Source organism: Rutilus rutilus, assembly GCF_951802725.1.
Source record: "Rutilus rutilus genome assembly, chromosome: 19".
Taxonomy (NCBI): domain Eukaryota; kingdom Metazoa; phylum Chordata; class Actinopteri; order Cypriniformes; family Leuciscidae; genus Rutilus; species Rutilus rutilus.
This window is the reverse complement of record NC_140232.1, coordinates 11,156,222-11,169,715: the sequence shown is the minus strand read 5'-3', so window position 1 is coordinate 11,169,715 and position 13,494 is coordinate 11,156,222. Positions and strand designations below refer to the sequence as shown.

At 36.3% G+C, this 13,494-nt stretch overlaps 2 protein-coding genes across 2 annotated transcripts; one reads left to right on the top strand and one right to left on the bottom strand.

Annotated features, from left to right (window-relative positions):
* Positions 1-4,797, bottom strand: LOC311278852 (uncharacterized protein). The gene is made up of 11 exons (XM_084389946.1): positions 4,648-4,797; positions 4,063-4,560; positions 3,861-3,980; positions 3,624-3,746; positions 2,984-3,234; positions 2,662-2,805; positions 2,356-2,570; positions 1,940-2,207; positions 1,704-1,864; positions 710-948; positions 1-599 (listed from the first exon to the last, which is right to left on the bottom strand). Exons 1-11 carry the CDS (start codon positions 4,649-4,651, stop codon positions 340-342), a joined length of 2,283 nt encoding a protein of 760 aa, XP_084246072.1. The 5' UTR covers positions 4,652-4,797; the 3' UTR covers positions 1-339.
* A 4,496-nt stretch (positions 4,798-9,293) lies between these two features.
* On the top strand, positions 9,294-12,425 carry nkx6.3 (NK6 homeobox 3). The gene is made up of 3 exons (XM_084389062.1): positions 9,294-9,997; positions 11,023-11,192; positions 11,843-12,425. The coding sequence occupies exons 1-3, from the start codon at positions 9,580-9,582 to the stop codon at positions 12,071-12,073; spliced, it is 819 nt and encodes a 272-aa protein (XP_084245188.1). The 5' UTR covers positions 9,294-9,579; the 3' UTR covers positions 12,074-12,425.
* Positions 12,426-13,494: the final 1,069 nt, after the last annotated feature.

The following is a 13,494-nucleotide window of genomic DNA, read 5'->3' as shown; positions in this document are numbered from 1 at the left end:
AACCGTTTATAGATGCATGACTGACATTAGAGTTGCACTTTATTTAAAAGTGCATATACTTACAGTGTATACTTAGCCTACTTAAGTTAATACATATATAATACATATATAGGTTTAGGGGTAGGTTCAGGGTTAGTACCTAGTTATTACCCAGTTATTGTAATTACAGTACATGGGGAACAGGGCTGTAAAATAAATGTAAACATGTCAAAAATATACAGCATATAAAAATAACTGTACATAAGCGCTTTCTTTTCAAGTAATGAAATAGTAGCTTGTATATGGTAATTATATATTTCAGATGTGAATGTTTCCATTAGAATATTGAACTATATACGTTTATGTTCTCCCAAATTCAGCCGAATCTCGGATTGCTCTCAGAAGCATTCTGTAAAGTTCCACTTCATCTTTTACCACCCTGGGCAGGAACAATCCCATCATGCATGTATTAGCATATGGCAGACGGCATCCACGCTCCTCTGGCTGGTAGAAATTAATGCTGGGCTTCTGGGAGAACCCAAGCGGTGGGACTTCATCCGCTCCAGTTATGAAGGCCAAAATCTCCTCAAAACGCAACTCATTTTGTGGAGCTTTTTTATCTGTTGAGAGAAAAATTACAAGCTCAAGTCTTAACAAATTGCCAATTACAAGCACAAGTATGCAATTACACAGTTTATTTCACAGTTTACTTGCTGACTAGGAAACTCACCCTCAATCATCTGAAGCACCAGTTCCCAATAATGTAAAGTCTCCTCTTCAGCCGCTCTCTTCTTGGTCCCTGCTTTACTCCAGTGGATTTGGAACAGGGCTGTGAATGTGCTTCTGGAAAGGGGCTCATGCATGTTGGTAAAGATGGGCAGAAACTCAACCCAGTGAGTTCTTACCATATCCCAGAACTGTCCATAAGCATTCAGTCCCTTTGTGAACTGTTGAATCATATTTGATGTTCTGTGAAAATTAGCAGAGACTGTTAAATGACTATTCTTATATTTAAGCAGTATCAAACCACAAATATTACTAAGTAGATAATTATTTGTATAAATATACTAAACAGTGCTCTTGGAAGTAACGACTAGTCAAATTAGAGGACCGGAACTAACTGTCGTATAAATGAGTGTTAAGGCTCTTTCACGTTGAGTGCGCCGCAATAAAGTAAAGCAAATCGCCTACGAACGGAGCTTTCTGAACGTGAAACGATTGATTGCCTTCAGCTAATTCACGCCTGAGCGATAGGTGGCGCTGACTGAGAATTTTGTATGCTTTTTCAAGCTCTTCAGATCGCATAATTCAGTGGGAAATGAATACAAATTTGTATAAAGACCATGTAAGAATAAATATGTTCTCAGACACCAATGATACAAGAACTCAACATCCATTCTATTCTCTTCTGGAATACTTTTATTCAGTGTTTAGGCAGGTTTTCAAAACAGCGCCACCACTGTGGCTCAGGTAAGCTCAAATCTATTGGACGGCTCGTTTCATTGTTGACACACTAGCCATAAAAAATCTTGCTTTGTCAGGTTGCGATTGATCACGCCCGGTGTGAATAACTCCATAGGGATCTATTGTTTCGAATTCAAGAGCGTCATCACGACATACATTCTCGTCACTTAATCGCGCTCAGTGTAAAAAGCTCTTTAATTTGATAAAAGCAAGAGTAAATAATGTTTATTATATAAGAGATCAAATTTTTATATACATACCTAAGATATATGTAATGTCTAACTGCATAGGAGTAAATCTTTGGTACATCTTGGATGGAAATTCCAGGTCTGTATATTCCAGGGAATCCACAGTCACATATCCAGTCGCCATGCTCTCTCTGAAGCCTATAGAGGTCTTTTGTCGTTTTACATGACAAAATCTGAAAGCAAGATAAAATGGTTAGAGATCTTGTAGCTAAAGAAGGGAACAGATTGATGGAGAAAGAGATAGAAACCTTTTTCAGTTTGTCCTGAATGTCAGCATCTGGTATCAGGTGCCAGTCAAAGTCTTCCAGTTGACATTGTTGGGTGCACATCAGCTGGTACAGGCAAGGGTCAAAAGCTTTGAGTCCTGGTCCGCCATGAGCCACAGACCACGCAATCAGCTTCCCTGCCAACTCATACTTGTGTTCCTCCAAGGCCATCTGGTCATAGGTGAAGAACAAGTGTCCAGACGGTCCCTCAAAGATCCCCAGTGAGCTTTGCACCTCCATCATCAGGATTCTGAGGCCAGGGTAAAGATGGAACGAAATGCCATTCATGTCAAAGTCAAACAAAACTGTAATCTCACTAGTGCATGGTTCCTGTGTAAGAATGAGTTTTCTACTCTTTAATGAATCCAAATTAAAAAAAATGATTGTAAGTGACATACCTAAAAAACTCTCTCCGTGGACCTCCACAGTCGAGTGCTTGCTCACCAACAAATGTCACGAGGGGTATTTTGGTCCAAGGGAAATTGCAGTTGGAAAGTGCATCTTTAGCACTCTGCAGCAACTTCTTACGAGAAACCAATACTGAAACTTGTTCTTTCGCACTGAGATGCATGTGCTGAAACTCTCTGAGCAAAGAGCTAACGTCCATGTCCTCCTGTTGAAGAGATGTGAATACTGCCTTATGCTGCCTTTCTGCAATGTCAAAGGTGTATGTAAGGTGTGTGTGTCATAATAAAGATAATTACCACTGATGAGTTTCGGCTTGAATCTGAAAGGTAACTGTTGGTTGAAGGCAGCCGGTTCCTCTGTTGTGCAGGAACAGGTGGAGGAGAGCGTGATGGTGAGAAAGCATTTGCATTCATGACTGACGATAGTGTTTGCGCAGTCATCTGTGGAAAAAGTAGTTGTATAGTAGTGTCAAGTAATTGTTAACTAGCAGGTTGAGGTGCAAAAAAAAGTGCCTTCAAAGAACTCCAGTGCTTAAACATTTACATTAGTACTGTGGCACTTATTAAAGTATTTCAGAACTGATTAAATGAATAAATAAATAACAATTTCCTACTATACCTCATTTAAAACAATGTCCGTCTCAGGAATTAAATAAAGTTCGCTATCACCAAGCTCCTTTTTTATTTTCTTCAGAGTGACTTCATGTAATCTGCAAAGTCTTCCACGTTTATCAGCCTTTGCTAAATGGAAACCAATCAAATCCAGATTGACCAATGGATATCTGGAGCAAATGAAGCAATTCAGCTCTCTCCAAGTCCAGTTTAGATCTACTCCTCTTGACTCCTGACTCCTCCTCTGGACAGGTATGCCTAGAAAGCATCACATAGGACATATTGTAAGATTCTCAATGTTTCAAACTGGTGTCAATTGTAAACGTTATGCGCACTATGCTGGTGATGTTTTTAAAAGGATAGTTCACCCAAAAATGTAAGTTCTGTCATCATTTACTCACCCTCATGTTGTTCCAAACCTGTATGAGTTTCTTGCTTCTGTGGAACACAAAAGAAAATATTTTAAAGAATGTTGGTAACCAGACAGTTGACCGAGGCCAACATTCTTCAAAATATCTTCTTGTGACTTCAACAGAAGAAAGAAACTCATACAGGTTTATGAACAACTTGAGGGTGAGTAAGTAATGACAAAATGTTCATTTTTGGGTGAAATATCCCTTTATGCTGAAAGTAGCTATATAATGTACCTAAACCAGCTCTTGTGAGATCTGAACGTTCTTTGGTGCTTGGGGATGTCGTCTGGTTGGCAAACTGTACAAGGAAGAGACTCAGTTTCCAGTATGATGATGTTTTCTGGACCGTTCTGGTATCTAAGCAGGATTTTTTAAAAGTCAATGGAATCAGTACACTGGGTTCTAAAACTAAAAAATATGCTTGATGGATGGTTCATTATTGATGTTGGCGTCTTAAGAAAATCTTTTCACCTGTTTTATGATAACTATGCTCTTCCTCTGACATTTGTCTCTCAAGCCGTCTCGTCAACCAGTCTATGCCACCGTCCGCGGGACAAACCGGGCATGATGTTCGACTCCCCCTCCTTGAGCCTACAGCACATTATTACAAAAGATTTTATAATCAATTCTGACTGAACTGCAAAGAAAAGTCTTTTTCGCATTCGGTACTTACCCAAAAGGCGGACGGCACTTGTGCTCCCGTACAAATCAATGAAAACCCACAGTGGATTGTTCAGGTTCAGTCCTTTTGTTTTGAGGTAATATTTCTCCCCACCTTTCTCTTGGATAATAACCATGCCTGCATAGTTCATCCAAAACTGAAGCTCTACACCTCTCCTACACAAGTCCTCTGGCACCGGCACAACGCAGTATCCCTGTGCGTCACTGAGGTCTGGTATAGAGGCAGGTGGTATATTGTTTCTTTGTGGGCAGATGTTGGTGAAACCCACACGGAGAGCTCCATCCCATGATGAAGTGCAGTCCTCAATACATATACACAGCTTTTCGTCCACCTTTACAGTGCGGCTAAGAAACGCCAAACCGTTCATAAAGGTGGAGGCGTCTCTGGATGCGAGTCTCCCTCCTTGGCTGAGGGACACATATTGACCTGTCTGGTCCACATTGAAAGTCATCGGACCCAGGCATCGACTTCCACACATGCGATCGTGCCCTAAAATAATACAGATGAATCTTACAGTCAGATTGACAAACCAATGAACCTAAAACCACTTTATGTATTTTGACCAGTTGTACTCACTCATTGTTGGTTTGTCTTTGCCTCATGAAAAGGTCCTGATGTTCAAGATGTTCCTGATGTTAACTCAATCAAACAACTATTTGTGACTGCTTTTACTGTCCAAGTCGTTGCGAGTCCCATGAGCACAGAGCCTGTTTTACTTGTCACACTGGCTGAATGAAGAGAAGAAAAGAAAAGAAATGAAAAGAAGAAGGGGACGGGCTTACAGTATATGCAGGTGAGGCACAGTGAGGAAAATTACTAGCTTACTGTTTGTAATTTGGTTTTGTAATTACATTGTAATCACAAGGTTTCTTTTTAAAGTGGTTGTTAGGCAACTCCTGATTCAAATAAAGTATGTCTGTTTCATTTCCTTATAAATGTTTGAGAAATTAGGTGGAGCTGAAAGGTGAATCTCACAAAAACATGTTGAGATCACAATTTACTCCTGAATATACTGTATATATCATGTCATTTAAACAATGGCATAGATGAGAATTCGTATTATTTCTCATCAATTTAATGCATTAGCTAAGCTAACAATAAGCAATATGTTTTGTAACAGTATTTATTAATCTTTGTTAACATTATCAACTGTTCATTTTTAGTTCATATTAGCTCATGTCAATTAAATAACATTCACAGAGACAACTTTTGATCTAATAATGTATTAGTAACTGTTGAAATTAACACTAACTAAGATTAATAAATCATTTACCAGTATTTTTCATTGTTAGTTCATGTTAAATAATGTAGTTAACTAATATTAACAAATGGAACCTTATTGTAAAGTGTTACAGTTTAAACTTTCACAAATGGAATCACAAATATTTCAGATGAGTTCTTTGGTCGATAAGAAAAATCCAGAGAACAACAATCTTGACCAGTGAGTTTATTTCTGTTATGAATATAGAAAGTTTGTCATTTGGCTCATTGAAATACTGGTGAAACAAGACGTGGCGAATAGTTTCATGACAGGTTTATAAGAAAACAAACACCTAACACACTGTATTATTCTTAATTATGTTTAGGGTTTCAAACTAGAAATATGAATCTGATGCATGAGATTAATGCAGGGATTTCACATTATTTGAAATCGCCAAAGTGAGGAGGGCCCTGCATGTAATTTTAATGTAGAATACCAACGCAAATGTTTTTTTTAGTATGACTTACCTAATTATATTCATGTATCATACAGTAAATAGTTCAGATGGGTTTGAATATTCATGTAAAATCAATTATTGATTGAGGTAAAACCTTTTACAGCAGGACATTTCTCTGAAATCAAAACATATGGAAAATCCAGGGATTAGGACCATCCCACTTTCCTTTTCTGCATAAACATATATGTGGCAAGATACCGTCATAACGAAAGCAAAAGTATGACTCCTGACCACACATGACTAATTCTAAAAATATCTGTTTGTTTTGGCATGGGTTTGGTTTTTAACACAATAATATAAATTGCCAGAAACAATAATGAAAATAGAAACAATAAAAACTCAAAAGTTCTGTAGAATGTTTTCATTTTAATCACATCATCTTTCTTTCATCACATCATTTTTTATCTTTCATCATTCTGTGAAGCAATGCAGTGGTTAAAAACATGCGGAAACATAACAAGTAAATAATGATGAAACCTGCCTGACATGAGGGTTATCTGTAAACGCAGCAGATGACTTCAGGAGTTTATTTATAATGAATAAATAGATTTCAGATTAGCACACAAACACACTGCCCTTTTGTATTTGACCCTTCAGTACACATGAATACACAGACGACCTACTACATTTGTTCAGATATATACACAACTACACGTGCAGTGAGCGTCTGACCTTCCATTTCTATCTTGACGGATGTGTCGCGTTTATCAGTCACAATCTTTAACATCTTGTTGTTGTTGTTGTTGTTGTTGTTGTATGCAGAAGTCACTTGTCGCAGTGACTGGCTGCAGAAAACTGCACATCCACAATTTGCCAATGATATCAGTTGTCAAAAGTGTATAATTATCAGCTCTGTTTAACGTACTGTATTTATTTCAATCCATTCTGGTGAATAATGGACATTTTCACACACTGTGCAAGTCCAGATTGTACAGGCATGTTACTTCCAATTATGAAGAACTTTCCAAACCTATAAATACCCTTAGAGAACCTAGATGAACAGATGAAGAAGCCCTGATCAGATGAAACAAGATATAGTGTCACGTGTAAACAAAAATTCCATGTAATCGTTTGTCCTAAAACATCCCTTTCTCTAAAGTTAATATGATACAAAATATAATGAAAACTTTTTCAACACTCATTTGTTAACATTAGTTGATGAATGAACTAACAATGAGCAATACATTTGTTACAGTAGCCTATTTATTAATCTTTGTTAAAGTTAGTTAATAAAATACAGCCGTCCATTGTTTGTTCATGTCAGTTCTCAGTGCATTAACTAACGTTTTCTATTAAATCTCTTTGTACTAAATGTCTTAATACAAAGCCAAGTTCAAGTTGAGACAAGTTCATCAGCTTAATTCTCTCACTGATCACAGATTGTCAGTTGTTTTTAAAGCATCGTCAGAGTCAGCTTACTGTATTTTCCAGTGATGAAACAGAACAGTATTAAAGTAGCCTACGTATATATGCACATATTGGCCGTGTTGGTATGAGGACACAATACTTTATAAATGTACTGATTGGTTGATTATATGCTTCTAGCACTAGTGCGTGTTGCTCTTGTCTTCATGCGCTGACTGAGGGATTGTCAAAGGTCTCTATATGGAGATTGTTGTCTGACATCTATCGCCCTCTACAGAGGAAAACAGGTTAAAGCAGCCCACACAATTAAATACAGATAGGGAATTTTTCATTATAAAACCTAAACGTCATTGGAAGAGGTTTTTTAATAAATGTCTGGGAATCCCTGCATAAAAAAATAAAAATAAAAAATAAAATAAAATATGGTGACCAAACTGTGAGCATAAAGCATTGGTGAGTTCTTTCTTTCTTTCTTTCTTTCTTTCTTTCTTTCTTTCTTTCTTTCTTTATTTCTCATTCCTTCCTTATTTCCTTCCTTCCTTCCTTCCTTCCTTCCTTTCTTCCTTCCTTCCTTATTTTCTTTCTTTTTCCTTCCTTATTTCCATTCTTTCTTCCTTCCTTATTTCCATTCTTCCTTCCTTATTTCCTTTCTTCTTCCTTCCTTATTTCCATTTTTTCTTCCTTCCTTTCTCTCTCCTTATTTCCATTATTTCTTCCTTCCTTATTGCCTTTCTTTATTTTTTCCTTCCTTATTTTCTTTCTTTCTTTCTTCCTTATTTCCTTTCTTTCTTTCTCCTTCCTTCCTTCCTTCCTTATGTCCTTTCTTTCTTTCTTCCTTCTTTTCTTTCTTTCTCATTCCGTATGTTCCTTCCTTATTTCCTTCCTTTCTTTCTCCTTCCTTCCTTATGTCCTTTCTTTGTTCCTTCCTTATTTTCTTCCTTCCTTATTTTCTTTCTTTCTTCCTTCCTTTTTTCTTTGTTTCTTTCTCCTTCCTTATTTCCATTCTTTCTTCCTTCCTTATGTCCTTTCTTCCTTCCTTATTTCCTTTCTTCCTTCCTTCTTTTCTTTCTTTAATTATTTTCTTTAATTATTGTTATTATATCTAAGGTATATATATATATATTTATTATATACACACACACACACACACACACACACACACACACACACACTCTCACCTTTTTTTATACCTCAAAAACTGCCACTGACACTACACCACTTGTGAATGCTTGTGTCAAGAAATTTAAGAATTTATGCATGAACTTACACAATCAATATCTCAGTACAAACTATAATTGTAAAACCCTTCTTGAGCTGGACAGAATATCAAACAGTGTAAGACCAGAAAGTCAAGGACAATGCCCTAGTTAAAGGTCAGACTGACGATTTAACTTTTGCTCTCAGAAAATGGGTGTACGTTGCTGTAGATTCTTTACACTTATTTCATTATATAACATTGTTATTTGTCATTACCTTTGTGCGCTTGTTACATTTAAGTGTACATATAAACAATTGCTTACAAACCATTGCATCTTGCAATTGCATTACATCTTTGAATAAACACATTAAACATTTGACTACATATGAATCAAAAGTACTTTGATACTTTTAATTAAAATTGTAAATTGCTCTACAATCCCAGAAATACAATTTAGATGCAAATGAATATATTTTGAGGAATTACGCAAGTAGAGAGGGGAAGATTTTGCAGCCGATATTAGTAAGAAAAAAAAATCTGTCAGACATAGTCACCAAACATCTTATTCATCTTCCACAATGCCACAATCATTATGAAGAAAATGACTATGTCAAATATATTCCCAATGACCATTGAAGATGACAAAAATCCCATTTCCTTGTGTTACGCTTCCAAGCTGCTCCTCCACAGCCACGGCAGACGCCCCATTAAAAAGCTACTTATTCTCACCCAGACTTTTTAAAAAACTATTAATCTGTTGACAACCAATCAAAGGCTGTCCCACTGCGAAAACAGACCAATGAAGAGATCAGGCACGTTGAGCGCTTAACCAATCAAGACAGGGCATTCTGATTCTGTCCATCATTATGTTGGACTGTGTAAGGTACATCTTATTTATGACCTGCAACCAGAGAGCCAGTGGGACATTTGTCTGTGCAACTGAGAGTGGCGCTGGGTGTTCACTTCGGAGTTCCGGCATCCATTATGGACTAGTTAAAAGAGTTGAGAAGAGGAAATAAAAACAGACTCTTACCTGACCTTTCAGACACTTTGAACCTGGTGTGATGTGAGGACCACACTGAGCGCTGGAAATACTCCAGATTATTCAATCAGAACTCAGATTAGAACTGGACTATAGACCCTTCGGAGTACTGGATGTCAGGACCTTGGTAATCATCATCCTCATCCTCATCATTGGAAACAGAAGAAGAGCGCACACTAGTTTCCATGGAGTCCAATATTTCAGGGTCTTTCCTCTTCAACAACAGCTTGAACCAGTTCCCCTCAGACATCAAGGCCCCGGTGTGCCAGTACTCCATTCCCAACTCCTTCTACAAGCTCAGCCCCGCCAATATCAACGCTCAGCTCCAGGCTGGCACTCCGCATGGCATCAGTGACATCCTGAGTCGATCCTTGATGGGCGGCCCGGGAACCCCCGCGCTATTGTCCGGGTACCCCACCATGGGTGGCTTTGGGACAGCTGTGCCCAGTCCAGGGGTGTATTATAATCGGGATTACGCCCCATCGGGACTGAGCGCTTTCCCTAAAGCCGGCGTTGAGTGTTCGGGTATGAAGGGCAAAGGCAGCAGCTGCTGGGTGGATGGAGGGTACGAGTGGAGAGGAGCGAGACAGCAGTGTGCCAACAGTAAGTCGTTTGAAAAGAGTATATGTGTGATGTCATACCAACGATGTGACATTTACTAATACTAATTTACCTCCTTATTTACTATTTAGTACAGTTTTGTAAATTGTTTGGATATCATACAGAAGAATAAAGAAAAATCCCAATTAGACTGTATTTAAGGACTTGACTTGATGAGATCAGGTTAAATGTGAGTCCAGTTAGTGTGAAATTATTTAATATTAATATTAAAAAAAATCAGTGGAAATGTTATAAGATTTAATAAATCAGTGTATATTAAATTGACTACTGTAAATTATATTTAAATGAAAGGTTGTGGACAATATTTTAAATGACTTTTTTTCAGTAAACAAGATACAAAAATATGTTTTTAATGAAAAATACTTAAACTTATTAAACAGTTCATTATTTTAAGATTTAAGTGGAAAGTTACAAGATTTAACAAATCAGCGTGATATTATCCGTGTTTATAATATTGACTGTAAAAAAAGAATATTTAAATGAAAATATTTCAAATGACTTTTTTCAGTAAACAAGATATAAAGAATAATTGTTTACTTTAAATAACTGTAGGCCAATGATTTTTATAACAGTTCATTATTTTAAGCTTTAAGTGGAAATGTAAAAAAATTCTTGAAATATAAAATTTCAAAATATTATTATATTAATATTATATTCAAATAATTATTTGTATACAATATAATAAACATTATAACATAATTATATCAAACATTTGACATTTTCATAGACATTTGTTGTCTATAAAATAAAAAACTTCTTCTATAATACCAGATGTTTCTTTTATTTTGTATTTAAGGTTATTCTATTCATTCCAAGATCTCTTAGTTTCAGATGTAACTATGAATGTTTCTAACATAAAATAAAAAATTGTAAAAGTAAAATTGTTTTCATTTCACTGATTCCTGCTTTGAAGTCACGAGGTTAAATAAAAGAAAAATTAAGTCATATCAAATGTGTCAGCACATGCAGATTTAGTTGGGAGACACAATCTTGTGTTTTCTCTGTAGACGGTGGGCATCACACTGAGACGGCGGGGAAAAAGAAGCACACAAGACCCACTTTCAGCGGGCACCAGATCTTCGCTCTGGAGAAAACCTTCGAGCAGACCAAGTACCTGGCAGGACCAGAGAGAGCCAGACTGGCATACTCACTAGGCATGACTGAGTCACAAGTTAAAGTAAGATAACATAATATACTACACTGTAAAAACTATTTTCATGATTTGTTATCAACTTTGTTGCTTTTGTCAAATCAACTTCGATAATTAAAGGGATAGTTCACCCAAAAAAAATCTGTCATCATTTACCCACCCTCATGTTGTTCCAAACCTGTATGGGTTTGTTTCTTCTGTTGAACACAAAAGAAGATATTTTAAAGAGTGTTGATAATCAAACAGTTGATGGTTGACTTCCATATTAGGAAAAACATACTATAAAAGTCAATGGGTACAGTCAGTGGTGACGGCATTCTTCAAAATATCTGCTTTTGTGTTCAACAGAGGAGAGAAACTCATACAGGTTTGTAACAACATGAGGGTGAGGGTAAACCAATCTCCTTCATTCTCACATTTATAATTTCAATAAACAACCAGGTTACTTTTTTTTAATTTTTTTTATTAAACCCACAATAATAGTTTAATAGGTCGATGTAAAATCGCTTACGCCAAATTGGTTGTGGATTAAAGTTGGTAAAGTTGTTTACAAGCAAACAGCTAAGTAGGTTCTGTCTAACTGACATTCTCAAATGTTTGTTGTGAGAGTTTATTTATTTGTAACGAGTTTTAACAGCACCTGCGTGAAGCTGACACGATAATGTGTTTCCTCTCAGGTGTGGTTCCAGAACCGGCGCACTAAATGGCGGAAGAAGAGCGCGACGGAGCCCAGCTCCACACAGGCCTCACGGGTGGAGAGTGGAGGAGACTGCTCAGAGAACGAGGTGGAGGACGAGGAGTACAACAAACCGCTGGACCCCGACACGGACGACGAGAAGATCCGACAGCTGCTGCGAAAACACCGCAGAGCTTTCTCAGTACTTCGCCTGGGACCGCATCACCTCTGAAGGCGAACGCGCGTTCAACAGGCCGCTGTACCATTACACCAACATACAAACAAACACGCATATTCATACACTCAAAAAAACAAAAAACAAAACAAGGGGTCTCAAATTATACTAATACACAGTAATATGTAACCGTTCTCTGTAACACTTTCTATGAAAATTACCACCATTTGTTTTGCCAAAAAAAAAAAAAAAAAAGATACAGAAATTATATGGGGTGATCAAAATGGAACTTGCTATTAAACAGTCGCTTTTCAGCGGTACAAGTTTAAACAGTAAAACAGTTATGATATAGGCCTATAAAACTATTAAAGAAATGGCAAAATAAAATGTAAAAGACGACTAAATGTTTTGGGCAGTGTGTAGCCTAATTAATTCATTGTATAAATGTTGTAACAGAAAAAAAAAAAAAAACATTTGTGGACTAGAATTTTTAATAAAAAGATTAGGCTATAGTTATTGGGATATTGATCTTTCTTGCGTGACAGCTAGGCCTAATACTCTGTATAACAAATTATTTTAATAATTTTAATATTGAACTATTCATGGCTATTCATTTGATTATGCATTATAACATTTTATACATACCATTGTTATTGATTATTGTGTTATAATACAATGTATTATCTAAATATATAGCCATGAATAAACCGTTATAATTTATTATAGGCTATTGTAACTGATGACAATTATTTACGAGAACATACAATTGACAAAATTTACAAGGCCTTAGGAATCAATTTTAAGGCATTGAGAATACATTTATGTTGCATAATAAAAGCTTCAAAGAAAGTGTCACTGTAAAAAGTGATCAGTTGGCTTAACTTAAAAAAAGTGAGGAAACCCATTGCCATAAAATTAAGTAATTGAAAGAAAAAATGTCAAGTTCCCATAACTTAATTTTTTCAATTACGCATGAAGTTTATCTACTTCATTTTATGGCAACGGGTTTCCTCACTTTTTTAAGTTAAGTCAACTGATCACTTTTTACAGTGTACCCAGTTGTCTTTGAATTCTGTATTAAATATTGCTCAAACTTATTCAGAGCTAAAAAAACATTATAAATGCTCATGAAACAGGGATAACATCACTGTAAAAAGTGAACAGTTGGATCAAAAATTACTTCAATTGGTAACACCTAAAGAAATTAAGTTTTCTCAACTTAAATTATCACGTTATATCGTGAAAAACGTGATAATTTAAGTTGAGAAAACTTAATTTCTTTAGGTGTTACCAATTGAAGTAATTTTTTTAAGTTGATCCAACTGTTCACTTTTTACAAGGAGATATGGTCAAATGCAATCAGATACATAAATCAATACCGAATGAACTGCATCCTCACTCTCTTTATAACATTACGTCACTGTAGATCTGTACATTCTTCCCTTTCTTCCAAAAGTTACAAGCATTTCATGTTGTGC

Bases quoted from the DNA above. Each gene is read 5' to 3' on its own strand.
- LOC311278852 (XM_084389946.1), bottom strand. The intron at 3,981-4,062 runs GTAAGTACCGAA...AATGTGCTGTAG, and splicing joins AAGTGCCGTCCGCCTTTTGG to GCTCAAGGAGGGGGAGTCGA. The intron at 3,747-3,860 runs GTGAAAAGATTT...AATCCTGCTTAG, and splicing joins GCATAGTTATCATAAAACAG to ATACCAGAACGGTCCAGAAA.
- nkx6.3 (XM_084389062.1), top strand. From the start codon at position 9,580: ATGGAGTCCAATATTTCAGGGTCTTTCCTCTTCAACAACAGCTTGAAC. The intron at 9,998-11,022 runs GTAAGTCGTTTG...TTTTCTCTGTAG, and splicing joins GAGACAGCAGTGTGCCAACA to ACGGTGGGCATCACACTGAG. The intron at 11,193-11,842 runs GTAAGATAACAT...GTTTCCTCTCAG, and splicing joins TGACTGAGTCACAAGTTAAA to GTGTGGTTCCAGAACCGGCG.